The sequence below is a fragment of the Prunus mume genome, linkage group LG8 (assembly GCF_029339155.1).
Source record: "Prunus mume cultivar Tortuosa linkage group LG8, ASM2933915v1, whole genome shotgun sequence".
NCBI classification, from domain to species: Eukaryota; Viridiplantae; Streptophyta; class Magnoliopsida; order Rosales; family Rosaceae; genus Prunus; species Prunus mume.
In genome coordinates this window covers 7,550,728-7,569,366 of record NC_142705.1, presented here as the reverse complement: position 1 = coordinate 7,569,366, position 18,639 = coordinate 7,550,728, and the positions used below count along the sequence as shown (strand labels likewise).

Genomic DNA, 18,639 nt, shown 5'->3' with positions numbered 1-18,639 from the left:
TTTTCATTCTCATGATAATGTGTATTTACATTTGTACAAGGAGTTGGGTCCAAATATAAAGTGAATAAGGGAGAAGCCTATGACTAAAGATCAAGTTAAGCATAGGGATTCCTTTCTAAGTGGAGAGTTGTCTCTTTTTATAGGTGATAGGGAGTCTTCACTACTTGTAATATTTCAATAAGAAACTCTTTGTTAAGAAACTCTTTGTTCTTTTTAGAGTTGCTTCTAGTTGCTTAGCTAGATATGGTATAAACAGCTTATAAAAGCAACCTCTTGGCTGCAAAAGCTTTTCATAAAAACCTTTCGCTTAAGAATAAGTAACTTTTTAAAAAAAACTCTGGAAATCAAAGCTATGCAGCTTTAAGCTTAGCTCCTTTTTTTTCAACAGGTGTAGAGAGCTTCAAAAGGCAGATATCTGTTTTCATTTTTGCATTATAACAGCTAAGCAGAGTTCCACAGAAACAGAAAGAAAGAAAGAAAGATGGTAGAGAGACAGTCAGCCTCCATGTCTTCTGACTCAGAGGTAATTCTCTGTCTTCTTCCATCAGTCTTAGCTCTGTTCCTCTTCCTCATTCTCATCAGAAGGAAGCAGCAGCAAACACGACTTCATCTCCCACCAGGCAACATGGGGTGGCCTTTTCTTGGTGAAACACTAGGCTATTTGAAGCCTTACTCTGCTACCTCCACAGGCCAGTTCATGGAGCAACATATCTCAAGGTAAATCGCACAAGACCCACAAAGCACAAAGCCTTGAATTTCATAACCCAGGTTCTGTTTTATGCAGGAAAGACTTGAACTTTCACTTAAAATCTGCAGGTATGGAAAAATCTACAAGTCCAATCTGTTTGGTGAGCCAACCATAGTCTCAGCAGATGCAGGGCTCAACAGGTTCATATTGCAAAATGAAGGGAGATTGTTTGAATGCAGCTACCCAAGAAGCATAGGTGGAATTCTTGGGAAATGGTCTATGTTGGTTTTAGTTGGTGACATGCATAGAGACATGAGGATGATATCTCTCAATTTCTTAAGCCATGCCAGGCTCAGAACCCATTTGATGAGAGAAGTTGAAAAACACACTCTGCTTGTTTTGAGCAGCTGGAAAGAGAATTCTGTTTTTTCAGCTCAAGATGAAGCTAAGAAGGTAAACTATTTTTGTTCCCAACAAGAAAAACAAAATTTATGAAATGAATGCTTGCAATTCAAGGGGAAAAAAAATGCAACAGCAGCTTAATTTTGTTATGAAAAAGTGATTGCAGTTCACATTCAATTTGATGGCCAAACATATCATGAGCTTAGATCCTGGAAAACCAGAGACTGAGCAGCTGAAGAAATTGTATGTTACTTTCATGAAAGGTGTGGTCTCTGCTCCAGTCAATTTACCAGGAACAGCTTACCGAAAAGCCTTGCAGGTAATTAGTTAACATTTTTCTACATGGAATTTCATCTGCCAATAAGCTTAAATTTTAATTTTCAAAATTTTTAAATGATTTATTTACTCTGCTTCACAGTCAAGATCAACCATTCTGAAGTTTATAGAGAGCAAAATGGAAGAAAGATTAAAGGAGGGAGCAGAAAATATAGATGAAGATGATCTTCTTGGATGGGTTTTGAAGCATTCCAATCTCTCCAAAGAGCAGATTCTTGACTTGATATTGAGCTTGCTCTTTGCTGGCCATGAAACATCCTCAGTGGCCATAGCTTTAGCCATATACTTCTTACCAGGCTGTCCTAATGCAATTCAACAGTTAAGGGTAAGCAAACTTAGATTAATTCCAATCCATCTCCACTTGGGTTTTGATTAGTTTGATTGTTTCTTTAATGGGTCTGGTTTATTATGCAGGAAGAACACACAGAAATTGCCAGAGCCAAGAAACAAGCAGGAGAGACAGAGTTGAATTGGGATGACTACAAGAAAATGGAGTTCACTCAATGTGTAAGCTCTCTTAATCATTGTTAAAGCTTAAATTAAGCTTAAATTATCTCATAATTAAAATTTTGCATCTTTTGTTTGTGAAGGTTATCAGTGAGACACTTCGGCTTGGAAATGTAGTGAGGTTTTTACACAGAAAGGCTTTGAAGGATGTTAGGTACAAAGGTAAGACTTTGAGGACAATTTAGTGTAAGAGTTGGAAGTTGTAGCCAAAAAGTCATCTGAAATCTTAGGCTGCTTAGAATTAAAGTTGATTTTTTTTTTCCTTCTTCTTCTTTTTTCTGTTTGGTGTTTGAAACTTGGAAAGGTTATGACATTCCATGTGGATGGAAAGTGCTTCCGGTCATTGCAGCCGTGCATTTGGATCCTTTACTTTTTGACCAGCCTCAACACTTCAATCCATGGAGATGGCAGGTCAGTCTTTTAGCTTTGGCCTTTGGACAGCATGCCTCATAATTATAGTGGTCTTTTTCACATTTTCCTTTAAATAATTGTTTTGTGTCAAGGTTAAATTGAAAAGGGTACCAAGCACATCCCCTTTGGTTGTTCTTGCGGCTCCCACAAAACAGCCGTTGGTTGTTGCTTGTATACCCCACAAAAAAATTTCTTCTTCCTAATCCCACATTTAGTAGATATTTGTGTTATACACTATTTACAATAGTCTCTCGTCCTGTGATTAGAGAGATGATGACAATTGATTATTGTGTTGATATGATATGAATAAAAAAACGCATATTCGGATAAAATTCTATTTGATCAATAGTTCCAATTGAGCGTGGATGCGAGGTGCGTCCGTAATAAGATAGTTGCAAAGGCAGATGATATCTCATGGATTTCCCATTCAGATGAAGTGTCTGTATCAATTGAGCGTGGATGCGAGGTGCGTCCGTAATAAAATAGTTGCAAAGGCAGATGATATCTCATGGATTTCCCATTCAGATGAAGTGTCTGTATCACTGAAAGGATGGAAGCTTCATACTGTGTACGGACAAACTAGGTCCTCCACCTCTTTATTTCTTGCCCTAGTGTGCGTGTGGGGAGAGACTGGGGGGTTCGAGATTATTAGAGCCCATGTGGATGTGGGGTTGGTCACATGCTGCCATTGCACGTGCACATAAGTGCTTTTTTCTCTAGTGGGTCAAATGCCAAACTGGTCCTGACCATTTTTTATCCTTCTATAACAAAAAGAAGCCCAAAAACTGGTCCAGAAAATCCCAAACGAATAAGGAATAGAAACATAGTTACAAAGGCCATCGCAAAAGGTTAAAGAGTGCACCACGGAAACCATACGACATTACAATGATAATTAGTGCGACAGTGACAAAATCAATATGAGAACGCAAGCTTTTGGTGAATTTTATCCTCATAGGGTCAAGATGAAACCCTCAAAATTCTCCCCTTAGGTAAGTTGCCCTCTTTGAGGCATTTTGTCCAACATATTGGTTTGGTGGGGTCAATTGACCTCTCATTTGATCTTTAGTGGATCCGCCACTGAGTAAAAGCCGTATCTTTGATAGAGACGAGACTCACTACTAATAATGAAGTAGGTATTAGAAATGTGATCAGGAAATACATTACAAATAGTAACGTAAGTAGTAATATGCATCCAAGTCTCAATCTTTTATGGGGTGTAAAAGGCCCATTAGTCTCATTATGTAATAGTACTGTATTGGGTAGAAAAGTAGAAAGCTCATATGAGCCCCAAATAATCCAAAACAAAACCAAACCGACGACTTTTGCGTGATTATATTTTTAGCATGACATGCCATTGAAATTTTTTGTTCATTTGTGGTTTTGTTTGAGAGTGTGTGGTGATGATGATGATGATTTGATGCAGCAGAATAACAACAGTGGAGCATCTTCATCATCTTACACGAGCATGACAAGCAGCAACTTTATGCCATTTGGGGGAGGACCACGACTTTGCGCTGGCTCAGAACTGGCCAAACTTGAAATGGCGGTATTCATCCACCATCTGGTCCTCAACTTCCACTGGGACTTAGAAGACGATTTGGATCAACCTTTTGCCTTCCCTTTTGTCGATTTTCAAAATGGCCTACCAATCACAGCCCGGAGGCACCAAAACCAATCTCATATATAAATCCCAAAATTTAAAACTCCCCATGGAATTATATTTAAAAAAAGCTTCAAATGTGACAGATGACAAAGCTAGCTAGCTCATTGTTTTGAGTTGTTGTAGTTTCCCAACGGCTTAGTCTACTAGGGCAACTTCCTGTGCCTCTGCTTATGTGGTGCTTCACTTAAACAAAGACCTCAACTCATCACCGCCAACCTCTGCATATATGCACCCAATTTAAAAGGAGAAAAAAAAATTATCACATCTTCCTCTCTTTGTAAATTTGATTTTGTCTTAAGGTCCCTTCCTCATTGTTGGGAGACTTGAGGGTAATTATTTATTTTAATGTGATATGGATTCGAACTCGAGTAGTGAGTACATCCGCTCTAGCCAACTTGACTAAGCTCTTGTATGTATTTTTAACTAGCATTTTAACTTACAACACAAGCAAAAGGCCAAGAAAGGACACAGGTTTAATGAAAGCATCAGAAAGCTTGTGCAGAGACTTAAATGAATAGGCCAAGGGCTCCTTCCCCTTTCTGATCCTTGTTAGTAGGTTTTCTTTCGCTTTCCCGATGTGCAATTGTTTGTTCCTACTTCCTACCATCTACATAAATTCCAATTCGTGGGTTTCTGTTTCTTTTTGTTTCTGTCTCTCACTATTGTTGATGATCTCTCTGCGGCCAAGGAAGCTGCACGTTAGGGTTCTAAGAAATGTGGACCTTAATTACCCGCTTAAAGCTTATGGTTGCAAGAAACGTCGCCGTTAATTACCAGCTTATGACTTTCCTATTATTATGAAATTGAAACTAAGCTAAAATTTGGGTTCAGCCCCAGGGCTATAAACCCTGTTCTCAGCCCAGCTCAACCACAGAGTTGGATAAACCAAATCCAATGGAGGCCGATGTGTGATGGGTTCTTATTAAGACCATTTGATGCGTTCTCCCATCCAATTTTTCACAACAGGATGCAAAGTTCTAGAATTGGCGCAAAACTGTGTATAATTAGTTAGCAATAAACTTGGACTGGATCATTCATGTTTTTCTCCATACAGGCCTTTTCACACCAACTTGACTATAATAGGCCGATTCACTATTGTGGCTAACTGGCATAACTCACCTTTACTTTCTCATTTCAACTTTAAAATAAGAATGTTAAATACATGCTTGCACATAAGATTTAAAGAAAGATACTAAATGTGAAGTCTACCATGTATCAATTGCCATCGATCTCAAATGGCGACAAAAATACTCTCTCATCACATCAGAAATGTAGATTAGTGATTATTATAACTTTCTGTTTCAACACAACACAATTGTTATGAGATTTAGGGTTCGTTTAGGAGTAATTCTGGATATGTTATAATCACGTATGGAAAGAAGAATCTTTACATGTGCTTCTCCATATAATCATTTTTAGTGATTTTAAGTGATTTTGAGGAGAAGTACTCCTCCATAAAAATGATTATTGACCTATCCAGAATCACTCTTAAACGAGACCTTAAGTTATTTCATCTTCTAACAAAATTGAGATGAAATGCCCTTGGACTAAATTTGTATTTGAGCAGTCGTACATGGAACAAATGCCGTGTCCCTCAATCAAATACAATACAATACTTTCCAGTTTTGCAATTCAAATCAAAATTGATATGGAGTTCTTGAGCTAATGGTGGATTACATGCCACGTGGTCTGTCTTCATTATGTCCATCGTGGCTTAAAGAGCACCAGCCCATGCATACTTGCCCTTCCCCTACCAAACCAAACCAAACCTCCAAAATATTATTAGTTGGTTTGGGTTGGGTTTGATCACCATGTATGTTCTTCGACGTAAAAGTCCTAAAAAGAAACTTTATGCCTTGGAGGAGGACCATTCTGATTGGAATATTATCCATTCACGTTAATAAGAAGAAGACCAATCTATTCTAAACCGACTAATAAAATTAAACAAGAGAAAAATTGATCAACATGAGGTTTTTGTAAACGAAGCGTGTTGAAATCCCAATCGCAAATGAAAATTATTTACTAAACTTGATGTTACAAAATATACAACATTTGGATTAAATTTGGAACATTGGTAAAACTTTAAACAGGACTTGATTCGTATTTGCTTTGATCCACTTAAAATGAATGCAATCTATGTTAATTAGTCTTTGATTTGGCTGTAATTCTCTTGTTAAGACCTCTTGAATTCGAATTTTCATTTCTTCAATGATAAGTAACATTGTCACTAATTATTACGCTTGTAATCACCATCATATGCTTATGGTATATGAACATGGGAGAGAATAAGGGTATCATAGGAATATGGGGATTTGAGTGTATGTGTATTGCTAATCGACCGAGCTCAGTATTCGTGTGGAGAACATAATACGGTCTTTATATAATAAGTTGATGTTTTTGACACGATATGATAAACATTATTCATACTTGACACAAATACTTAATTAGTTTGATTGACCATTACTTAACCCAAACACGATTCATGGATATGACACGAGCCACCAATGCAAATATTAAACATGTCGGTTTAGTATCAAACATTGTAAAACATGCTTTGCTTAAATATTATTCGAAGAAAATAATGATTGAATAGTTACCGAGTTTTTTATTTGTTAGTATGATTTTATGGGGTTAGGTTTGGTCTAAAAACAAAAGTAACCCACCAAAATTACTGAATTCTCCCCTTGGGTAGTAGCAAACAGTGAGCACACAAGCGAGACTGGTTGGTAAAAACAACAAGGCTGAAATGGTCTTTGGAAGCACTAGCTTTTATCCTGGTGGCGATTCAGTAATTTCGGAAGACTTTATAACCGTAAAATTCCATTTGCTAATCAAAAGCTGCTGATGCCCACACCTGTACTGTTGTATTTTATTTTCCATTTCTCCTCCACTGCTGCGACGCCGAGAAGAGAAAAAAACAAAGGCAGAATAGCAGAGCCTCCAATCCACTGAGATACAGAGCGGGACAGAGATAAACCGGAAACCAAACACCACCCCAGAGCTAGAGCTACAGCTGCAGCAAGATGTGGCGGTGCGTTTCTCGTCGACTTGGCGTTCCTTATTCCCAGAGATCCGTCTCCAGTGACTCTCTTAGATCTCACTTCTCGAGGCTCTTCTCCACTGAATCCGTACGCGCACTCTCTCAATCTTTGGGTTTTTTTTCTTCTCAATCGTCTTCGTCTTGTTCTTGATCATTGATTTCATTTCATCTGCGTAGCTTCATTGGAAATGATACGCAACTGTGTATCCATTAATTGATTTTTGGTTTTATGGATGATTTTGTTGAGTTTTGATCGGATTCTAGCCCATTTTTGTCATTATTTTGATTATTTATGGTACAATAGTTGAGCTTTTGATTTCTATTCAGTTTGGTTGCCGATAATTAGCAGGAAAGTAAGGGAATCTAAGCTTATAAGTTTCTGATTCTCCATTTTATTGATTTTGAAACGGCATCAATCCACTCAAACGAGCTCATTGCTGCTAATTAGCTAAGCTATTTTTGGGGGGGTTAAAGTTGAATTCAGTTATTCGTTTTGTTGACATTTAAGTATTCAAACACTCTATTAATACAGTTCATTATTCTTTAATGTACGTGCAAAGTTTAGTTCTTTAGCTTGTGATCGATTGTATTTGGTAATAGTATATGTCTTTTTTGCTTTGGCAGGCTACAGGGCGCTCTTCGTACACTGTGGTGGACCACACTTATGATGCAGTGGTTGTCGGGGCTGGTGGTGCAGGGCTTAGAGCAGCCATAGGACTTTCAGAGCATGGATTTAATACCGCTTGCATTACGAAGCTTTTCCCAACTCGTTCACATACTGTTGCAGCCCAGGTGTGTGATATTGTAATTTAATCTGACTATTGCATATAGCTTCACCGAGTTAATGTGACTATGTAAATTCCATAGTTTTGGTTTGGATATGGTTTACTAATGCGTTGAGTTGTCTGTAGGGTGGCATAAATGCTGCATTAGGGAATATGACAGAGGATGACTGGAGATGGCACATGTATGACACAGTCAAGGGAAGCGATTGGCTGGGTATGTTACTTGTTAAACATGACACATGTGTGGTTTTCATTTCATGTCGAGGATGGGGTGTTATACAGGAAACACTTGCTTTTATGGATTGTATTTTAACTGTACAAGGATTTCCTAGGCACTTATTATACTTGCACCCAACGTGCACATGCAGACAGACAAACACACACTGTGATTTTATCTCTACTTTTACAGTTGTTCTTTTGGTTGTATTTTGACATGTGAGCCTTTTGTGTTCCTATAGGTGATCAAGATGCCATCCAGTATATGTGCAGAGAGGCTCCAAAAGCTGTGATTGAACTTGAAAATTATGGATTGCCATTTTCTCGAACTGAAGATGGAAGAATATATCAGCGTGCATTTGGTGGCCAAAGCCTTGACTTCGGAAAAGGTAAGATGATGCATCCATGCAGGTTTGAACTTTGAAGATCGCATGCCTATCTCATGATTTCTGTTTAAAGCTGTCTGACATTGGCTTTGTGTACTTTATCTTGTTACCTTATAGGTGGACAGGCATACCGCTGTGCTTGTGCTGCTGACAGAACTGGTCATGCTCTATTACATACTCTTTATGGACAAGCTATGAAGCATAATACACAATTTTTTGTCGAATATTTTGCTTTGGATCTTCTAATGAACAGTGATGGTAAGTTGATGCGTAACAGATAGGCACTTTCTTCAAGAAAAAATAAATAGAAATGTACAAGTTGTAATCACTATGTGGCTATGTTTGGACTATTGGAAGATGCAACCCTTTATACAAACCAGAAGCATATCAGAAGTGATTAATCATATTCAAACTTGCCTTGCAAGAGAAGAAAGTTGTGACATGTTACTTGTGGAATGAAGCTAGTTTCATCACATGTTCTCATAAATAAAAGTCGGCAACTTTTAGTGTCTTAGTTAAGATGTGGTATTGTGACATAGTTAAGATGAGGTCCATATTTCAGCTGCTTATATGTTGATGCTTTGGTATATTGAGTCATTGACCATTGTGTTCTTTTCATCTCTTCCCTGGATTGCTTGCATGTTGAACATCTTGTTCTGAGATGTTCAACTGTGTCCACTTTAAAGATTTACTATTTTCTTGATAGCAATGCACATATGAAAATATGATATAAAGAATTGTTTTTTGTATATCAAGAGTGCTTTTCATTAAGTTGATTGTTGATTCATATTGTAATTCAGGGAGCTGCCAAGGAGTTATTGCATTAAATATGGAGGACGGGACTTTGCATCGGTTCCAAGCAGCGTCAACAATTTTGGCCACGGGGGTATTTTTTATGTTTTCTTTTTCCTTTGTTGGAGTTATGTCATTGAAGTTCATCTTATTCCAATTAAGCAATAATATCTAAATCCATATTTTGTGTTTCTGGCAGGGTTATGGTAGAGCATATTTCTCTGCAACCTCAGCTCATACCTGCACTGGAGATGGTAATGCCATGGTCGCACGTGCTGGACTTCCTCTTCAGGTTTTTTAATCTTTCCCAATCTTGAGTCTTCAGTAGGCTTTTCCTATTGTCATTATATATTTTCTTGTTTGGTATGTCTCTTCTGCAGGATTTGGAGTTTGTGCAGTTTCACCCTACTGGTATATATGGTGCTGGGTGCCTCATCACTGAAGGTTAGTGATATTTTGGTTGCATGCTCGGCTATGCAATCTCATCGTTTGATTATCTTGTTGTCTTGTTATTCTCAGTTAATTAGAAGCTAGAAACTTATATTTTCTTGTTATTTTTGCAAATTGTAGGATCACGAGGGGAAGGTGGTATCCTTAGGAACAGTGAAGGTGAGCGATTTATGGAACGATATGCCCCTACAGCGAAAGACCTTGCTTCTAGGGATGTTGTGTCAAGATCTATGACTATGGAAATCCGGGAGGGTCGTGGTGTAGGTATGATGTGTTCTGGATGACATTGACCTTCATCCTTGCTGACACTGCTGTCCTATCTTTATGTTCAGTAATGAGATGGATCATTTCAGTTATTTCCTTTCTATGCTTTTTGTGTGTCTTATAGTAACTGTTACAGTTATTTTTATCAGGACCTTTGAAGGACCACATCTATCTCCATTTGAATCATTTGCCCCCAGATGTACTCAAGGAGAGGCTTCCTGGTATCTCTGAAACTGCTGCCATTTTTGCTGGCGTGGATGTTACAAAGAGCCTATTCCTGTCTTACCTACCGTGCATTATAATATGGGTGGCATTCCGACCAATTATCATGGAGAGGTATGAGTTAATATATTCATGTCAACTAGGCCTCTTGTGATTTAGTCAAGGGCCTACAATGTAGTTAAATTTGGATCATCACTTATTGAATCAATAGATATAATGACTAAAATTCCAAAGAAACATCCTTTGATTAAAATAAGCATAAACAATTATCTGAAATACTGCTTTTCCTCATGAACATGTTCTTTGTTTTTCAGGTTGTTACCAAAAAAGGTAATGATCCAGATGTAATAATTCCTGGGTTAATGGCAGCTGGGGAGGCAGCCTGTGCATCTGTGCATGGTGCCAATCGACTTGGTGCAAATTCACTCCTTGACATTGTTGTTTTTGGCCGAGCTTGTGCAAATAGAGTTGCAGAGATCCATAAACCAGGCAAGTTTGTTTTCATGCTAATGAAGATAATAAATTAATAATGTAAATGTGTGAAAATTCTTAAACGTCTCTACTTGATCTTGTGTAGGGGAGAAACAACAGCCTCTGGAAAAGGATTCTGGTGAGCAGACCATTGCATGGTTGGACAAAATAAGGAATTCAAATGGTTCACTACCAACTTCGCAAATCCGGTTGAATATGCAACGAATAATGCAAAATAATGCTGCTGTGTTCCGCACACAAGAAACATTAGAAGAAGGTATTCCATTTCACAAAAGTTACAACGCCTTGACCCCATTTTTCCCTTTTTGGGTACATAAAGTGGTTTATTGCTCACTCCTTCAACTCAAGATCTCATATTTCAACCCATTACCTTGAGCTATATAGATTTCCCCTCAACTTTTTGGCTGAAAATCAAGCACTATTGCAACCTTTTATGTACTCCCTTTTCTGTGTTCCTTCTGTAGGTTCTCAGTTGATTGACAAGGCATGGGAGAGTTTTGATAATGTTCAAGTGAAGGATCGGAGTTTGATATGGTGAAATTTTGTGCATGAGAATGTTGGCAAATAAGTAAATACATTTTTTTCTTTTATGAGCTAACAATTTAAAATATATATAATTTTTTTACAGGAACTCCGACTTGATAGAGACTATAGAGTTGGAAAACCTTTTGATAAATGCCTGTATCACCATGCATTCCGCTGAAGCCAGGAAAGAGAGCAGAGGAGCACATGCTCGTGAAGACTTCACGGTTAGCCCTGTTTCTCTTGGTTAGAAATGTCCTTTCCTTACCACTATATAATGAAATTTTCTCTGCTCTTGCAGAAAAGGGATGATGAGAAGTGGATGAAACATACCTAGGGTAAGCCACCTTTGCCATCCCCATCTATTATGAGAAATATGCAGTTCTCTATTCATGGAATTTCATTGTATTGTATATTCTAAATTAAATTATGTTCATTTTTTCTGCAGATACTGGGAAAATGAGAAGGTCCGACTAGACTACAGACCAGTTCACTTGAACACATTAGACGATGAAATCGAGTCATTCCCACCTAAAGCTCGTGTCTACTGAGATGTCTGCTCCGTTTATAATCGCGCGGATAATCTTTTTCACAAGCATGTAGTGAACTCCCGAAGAAGAAAGAAGGCTGTTAATTGTTGTAGGTGCAGCTTTTTGGCAAATAATTGTTGCATTAATCTGTGTTAAACTGATGTGATCCAAAGTATCAATAATTTCAATCAAGGATTGGAATGTGTATTTTGCAGCGAAGGGAAGATTCTCCGAATTTATTTAATTTTGATAACCCATTAAATTGCCAGCAAATTCTTGGATGTGATATTGTGTTTTAGTCGAGAGCCTATCCAGGCGATTTGTTGGACTTGGACTTGCTAAAGGTGAATTTATTAACACATAGCCGATACCTTTTAACATTTGTGAAGCTGAATTTATACTCCGAAATTGAATCCCAAAATGATTGGGTTTACAAAACTATGGTCTTTGTGTCGATCTACAAGAGCAGTGAGTTTCTAAATGTTTGCTTTGGATTGGCCAAGGCCAAAATAATTTAAATGATTTAAATCAAATTTAGTATATGTGATAACAATAAAGTTGTTGAGGCGAAGATTTGAAATCGGGGTAGGTACATAGATCCCTTCTACTCGTTTAGAAAAAGGCCACATTTAGGTGAAGTTCTCATTGTCTTCCCACCCTTTGTTTGAACTTTAGCTCTTGGTATTATTTGAAAGAAAGAGGACCAAAGGTGGCAATGGAGGAACAATCAGTCTTTTTGCATTATGGAGGAAATTTGCTTGTTGATTTTGGGAAGGATTTTGCCACGGTCAATCAACCATTCACGCATGATCAGTTGTTGAATATAGATGCATTAGAGCATCCACAATGGGCTCTCTAAACCATCTCCTTAGACAAATTTTAGGGAGGAATGGTAAAAATGTAACTCCAACCACGCTCCCTATCCACCTCCTAAAATAGGGAGTCTCTAGGAGCTCTAAATCTGAGGAGAGATAAAGGACTCATAGTAGCTCCCTATAATTTAATGCTACTTTATTTAATGAGTATTTCAAACTTTCATTTAATGTCAACTATTTTTTATTTTATTTTTTAATAGAGATGGACCAATCAAAAAAGAGTTATAGTATTTATAATTCTCTAAATTAGGGAGTATGGTTGGAGTTGAAATTTTTTAGAAAGCTCCTAAAATAGCTTTCTTATATTCTTAGCCAAATTTTAGTTAAGAAATAGAAGCATCATTGTGGATGCTCTTAGGGACCTATTTAGATCTACGATCAACAATCAATCACACGTTTACCGTAAACGCATGATCAATTGTTGACCGTATATGCATTAAGTACTCATTTAAATCTCCAATCAACAATCAATCACACGCATGATTAGTTATTAACCATAAATACATTAGAGACTCATTTAAATCTCCAATCAACAATCAATTACAAGTCCACCACCGCGACTGGCCCTAAGAGAGTTCAATTGAAAATTGCATAGTATTAATCCCTCCAATAATCCACAAGCAACAGTGAAGAATCAAGAATAAACAATGAGCCCATCATGTAAGGACAAAGCTAAGTTTTTAGCAGTCAAACGTGCAATGGAGTGGTGTCTTGATCCAAAAACTGCTTTATTGGAAATTCGAATGTGCATGGCTTATAATAATGTAAGAATTGAGTGAGAGAGTTAGTAACAAGTAGGCGACAATAGTGGCTTTTAGTTGGACTAAATGGCATTCACATAGACGTTGCTACAATATCACTGACTCACTACATCTACATGTTTCATGATGTTAGTGGGAGACACTGTGCCCCCTCACAAAAATCAAATAACTACTCATTCATATTTCATACTCCCCTTAAAAACTTCCATAATTCTAACTTTTATGTTTTAAAATCAGTTGGGGTGATTCGATTAATATTCGGAGTGAAGCAAATCAAAATTCTTTTTCGTTCGGTTAGATTCCGTTGAAATACAAAGGTAAATACTCTTAACTACTTAATTACGTTTGCAACTCTCTTTTTTCGGGTTTTTTTTATATTTATTTATAACTTTTTCATAATTGTTTCAATTTGATCCGGAAATTAAGTACTCATTAGTCATTACGATTACAGTCACTCAAGTTGAATAACGGCTTCAATTATATGACCCACTTGGTGTGGATGACGGATGACGTTCTTGTCCTGTGATTATGATGTTTGTTATTGTCCTAATATAATATAAACTGTGTTTGGGACTGATTTCTATATTTCCTTACTAACGGTTAAGGTGGTGATGGCGGTGGTGGTGAGTCGTTTATTTAATTTATCACGTTCTAAGACTAAGAAAGTGTCATTATTTTGAAGAGTCTTAAATATTTAGAAAACATGTATAGAACCTAACCTTATTTTTATATTTAATTTGTCAAAATATTATGGGTTTTACATGATTTCTTTAATATTTTCAGTTTTATATCATGTAAAAAAAACCCCATCAATTAGTCACTTGTTATTTTCTAATTAGTTCTTAATGTGTTTTAATTTTTTCACTTAAAAGTACAGCATGAAATTTTTCTAAAGTATTATACTTTAAATATTTTTTTATAAAATGTCATGGCCGAATTCACCTCTTTGCAAAAACTATTGTTTCTTTACCTTTTACACAATTGGTTGATTGAATTTGAAAATATAGATTTTCCCACTTAGACAAATATACATTGATCAGTGTTTTTTTTTTCACTTTATTTTTTGCACTAACTTGATCAAATGATGACACTTGTAATACAAAATTAAGGGATATGCACTGTTGGGATTTTGGTGGACCACAAAAGAGTTGGTGAACACTAAACAGGCAACATTAAAAGACTAATTTGTAGCCCAAATTTGTAAATAAGAGAAGTACATATAAAATTAAATAAAAAGTGTATTACGACGCTCAATTATTAGCCAAACTACTTAAGTACTTGATCATAAACCTGCATTCAATATTTGATTATTCCCAGCCCCATTCACCACCGCTTAAAGTTAGCTATTAAAAAAATTTATATATATGTATAGTTATTCTCTCATTCGGATATCTGCACGTTATTACTGTGCGAATGTTATCGTAAATAAGAAAAAAAATAAGAAGGAATAGTAAAAAATACATAACGTCTGTAAGATAATAACATTCAAATAATATTATTGTAATTAATACGTCGATCCCCAAAAAGTTATGGTCAATTTCCATAACATAATGCAAAAGTTATGTGGGATATAACATGTCATCATATGTAAGCTGTTTTAAAAAAAAATTTAAAAAAATTAATTAGAAAATATTAAGTATCTCTTTCAAGAGATTGGCCATTTGCAGAACATACAGTATTGTAATGCTAGTGGTTGTTGCTTTCATTTTCGACTGAAGTTCAAAATTTTCAACTATCTCAGGCTAGCAAGAGCCCCGCAGCTATTAGCCATACCTATATAACTTTTTAAAACAAAACACTATTTCAGTGCTGGATCTTAATCAGATTGTTGACTAAGCTATAAGCTGCTTACTGCTTAATTAATCCATCGTGCGTAATTGTTATATGCGTATACTCTAGTGCTCTATGAGTTAACCCTAATTATTAATGGTTTAGTTTCACTAACTCTTTTTTTTAGGACCTTTTATATTAAGAGGAGGGATAGTATACTAAACTCACACACATTACACGGATACTATGACTTAAACTCAAGACCTTACATGAATAAGTAAATATTCATAACCACTACATTAGTGAGTCCTTTGTACCCAATTATTAATTTTAGTTGTTTATAATAGCTTTCTACCCTATTATCCTAGCTATTGATATCTTTTGAAGTTGAAAGCCTATACTACAAACAAAATGACCCTTCACTTATATTGCATTGGGCAGATTCAACTGTACAATTAACTATTATTGAATTGGTCCAGCTGCTCACTATGCAATTCGTGTTGGCGAGTCCTTACTATGTTATGATTTTAGTTACTTACTATTTATTTAGTCATATTATAATTGAGATTTATTTTATATTATAATTTATATTTATTTTCTATTGTAATTTGGATTTATTTTCTATTTTATTTAGGGTTAACACGTCTTTGTACTTGTATAAATATCTCCATATTGGAGAAAAATAAAAATATGAGTGTATCTGAGCATAACTAAATATTTGTCATACTTTGTTTGACTATTCGAACCCCCCAAACCCTATATTTAGGCAACAAATTTGATTTTGATTATTTATAGACTCACACTTAACAATTCTGTTTTTTTTTAACACCTTCAAATTCCATGAACTAGACGTATTAATTATGATGATTTGCTTATGTGATGCAGTAGCTAAACTACCAAAGATTCACAATTGTTTCGAATACAAAGAAGGGGAAGCTAACGTCATTAAGAATTAAGATTGATTAAAAAAAAGTGAATCAGTTATATAACTTTTCTCTCACAATATGTATGTAAAAATCACATATAAATTCATAATACTAAATGTAATAGATATGTATAAATTACGTATATAGTAATTATAGCTATTGCGAAGAAGAATCAGGAGAATAAGTAAAATAAATCTTGATTAGGTGGTGAGAAACGAGAATTTGAGAACCTTGGTTAAACTTAATTGAAGGTGTGAAAAGTGGATGGAGAAAAAGAAATGATAAAGGAGGATATGCATCAGCCGTGGGTCTAGTCCAAATGAGAAAGATAAGCTAAGCAATGGATTGCTTTGATTTCTTGTCTAATCAACCCAACTAGTGACGGCGGACTAGGACCTCTAATCTTTGTCCATTTCGCTTTTACATCATTAATTGATAATCTTAATTAGAGAGCCAGAAAGAAAAAAAAAATAAAGTATAAAGGGTTCTTTCACAGCCTTTCCCATCTACAACACCACCTCAAATCCACGTCTCCATTGCCGAGTGATCATCACTAAAAACAACTCATTTGGTTGACCTCTACTTATTATCACACCTTAATTCGGAGAAAAACTTTTCTACCACTTGTTTGTGTTTTTAAACGTGACAAGAGATATAAAAATACAATTATATATGACCGGATACACCTAAAACCTTCCCGATTCACTTGCTTTGACGCCAGCAAAGACTTCTGATCACAACACCGAAATTCCGTACTTCCCAAATGAACCTAAAATAGTGAATTGAATGGCTATTTTCCAATAAAAATACATTTCAACATAATGAATCCATTGACTTGCACCACCAACACATGTCTCAGATTCTGAAAAAGAAATTTTGGTTCTCACTTTTTTGAATCTTTGATTATATATATATATATTTATTTATTTTGCATTTGAATGAAACGTAACATAAGAAATCATGTTAATGTGGTAGACATCTCCACCAGCACCACCATGGCACCACCAAATTCCGAAAGCCCACCGTGGACGTTGCTTTCACTGGGTTTGTTGCCCGTTGGTTTGTTTGTTCCACGTCAAAGTTTCGTGCACCGTTGCTTTTCTCAGTTGTTGCATTTTGGTTGGTCCAAGATTGTCCACGTGGGGCCACACTGTACCCACTTTTCCTCATTAGTCCTTGACAAAGAGGGCCCATGTAGTCTTAGAGTGGGCCCACCGACCGCCCAAAAAGAACGGACCCCAATCTGCCTGCGAGTCTCTCCCTCCCTTCCCACTTTGCCCCATTAAAAAAAGCCCACTCCAAATTTTCACCTTTCTATGCTCTTTCTTCCTTTTTTTCCCCTTATCTCCACCCTTTTTTATCTAAAAATCACCTCTTCCATCCCCACCCCTGGGCCTTGACTCACTTTTTATCTCTTGACTATACTTCTCTTTTTGATCTAGATTCATGCCTTACAAAATTGTTTTGTTTTTACATTAAAGAAGGAGATGAATTCGAATTTGGGTTTGGGTTTCTTACTCATTCCACCTCATTCGATATTTAAAATACACATAATTAATTCGATACTAGTTGTTGATTTATCGAATGAAAAATAGTACTACTACATTAATTAAATTTGAATACTAAAGTTTGATAATGATATGATGCGGTGCTTTCTTGCATAAGAGAATGCTAACGTCAGTTATAAGTGGGTACCTAAAGTAGTTTCAACCATTGATGATTGTAGATTATTATAGACCATGGCGTGACTCAGATCAGCATAACTCTTTTTACCTAGTCCGAATCGAGAACCACTACAAAACTTCACTTAGTTTTTTTTAATTTCAAAAATTTGATTTAGTTCTAATATGAAGGGTTTTGTTTTGTTTTTTTTTTTTGTTGTCTGTTTTGTCGATTTCTAATAGGAAAGGTAGTAGAGACACATCATGTAATACTTAAATCCAAAAAGTAATTATGGCTAATAAATCTATTCTAAACTCACCTCACCTCACCATTCGTTGTTGTTGGATTCACATTTTTACCTTTTGACTCAGGTCCAAGACTAAACTACAGTAATTGCATGTCGTACGAGGCGCCAACTGCATACACGCATCGCGCATAATAGACGAAGCAGACAGGTAACGCAGTCCGTTTCTGTTTTTGTGTAAGTCAGAGAAACGAGCGGCCAGGATTTGCTCACCTTTTCCCTTAAAGATCAGATCCCATGACGTCACTCGCAGACGGTGACATGGACGCGCCGTTTAAAATCGAGAGCCTCGGGGTCCCACATGGCCCGAACACAGCGGGAGGAAAATAAAAAAGAACTACACACGTGGACGTTCGTGACACGGTGTTGTCATATTTGAGTAGGCCGGGCCCACTCTCATATGGGCGCCACGTCACTAAGGGAGAAAAAAGAAAAAAAAAGGAAAGAGAGAGCGCAGAAAAGAGGGCCTAGGTTTTTTTAGTAGGGGTGGTTACCTCTACTCTCATGATTTCTTAATTTTTCATTTATTTATTTTTTCAAAATTAGGAATGCCTTGCTTTTTTAATCTTTTTGCGAAATGAGGAAGTGGGTCCCACACCGTTGCTGATTTTGGATGGACTTTAATCAGCTCCAGC

The 18,639-nt window shown here is 36.5% G+C and overlaps 2 protein-coding genes across 3 annotated transcripts; both read left to right on the top strand.

The window, feature by feature from the left end:
- The first annotated feature begins 166 nt into the window (after positions 1 to 166).
- Positions 167 to 4,378, top strand: DWF4 (Cytochrome P450 superfamily protein). 2 transcript variants are annotated; one of them, XM_008243444.3, is made up of 8 exons: positions 167 to 717; positions 817 to 1,141; positions 1,257 to 1,409; positions 1,509 to 1,751; positions 1,841 to 1,933; positions 2,017 to 2,095; positions 2,238 to 2,344; positions 3,771 to 4,378. In XM_008243444.3, the coding sequence occupies exons 1-8, from the start codon at positions 482 to 484 to the stop codon at positions 4,029 to 4,031; spliced, it is 1,497 nt and encodes a 498-aa protein (XP_008241666.1). In that variant the 5' UTR covers positions 167 to 481; the 3' UTR covers positions 4,032 to 4,378. The 2 variants fall into 2 exon arrangements, with proteins under 2 accessions (XP_008241666.1, XP_008241665.1); XM_008243443.3 differs by having other exon boundaries at positions 181 to 717; positions 3,768 to 4,378.
- Positions 4,379 to 6,682: 2,304 nt separating this feature from the next.
- Positions 6,683 to 11,979, top strand: SDH1-1 (succinate dehydrogenase 1-1). The gene is given in 17 exon segments (XM_089042345.1): positions 6,683 to 7,135; positions 7,672 to 7,839; positions 7,959 to 8,046; positions 8,291 to 8,437; positions 8,552 to 8,692; positions 9,235 to 9,320; positions 9,426 to 9,518; positions 9,607 to 9,670; positions 9,797 to 9,940; positions 10,090 to 10,200; positions 10,203 to 10,276; positions 10,477 to 10,651; positions 10,740 to 10,910; positions 11,119 to 11,188; positions 11,283 to 11,403; positions 11,478 to 11,518; positions 11,625 to 11,979. Coding segments are annotated over 17 exon segments (1,902 nt in total). The 5' UTR covers positions 6,683 to 7,030; the 3' UTR covers positions 11,728 to 11,979.
- The last annotated feature ends 6,660 nt before the right edge of the window (positions 11,980 to 18,639 follow it).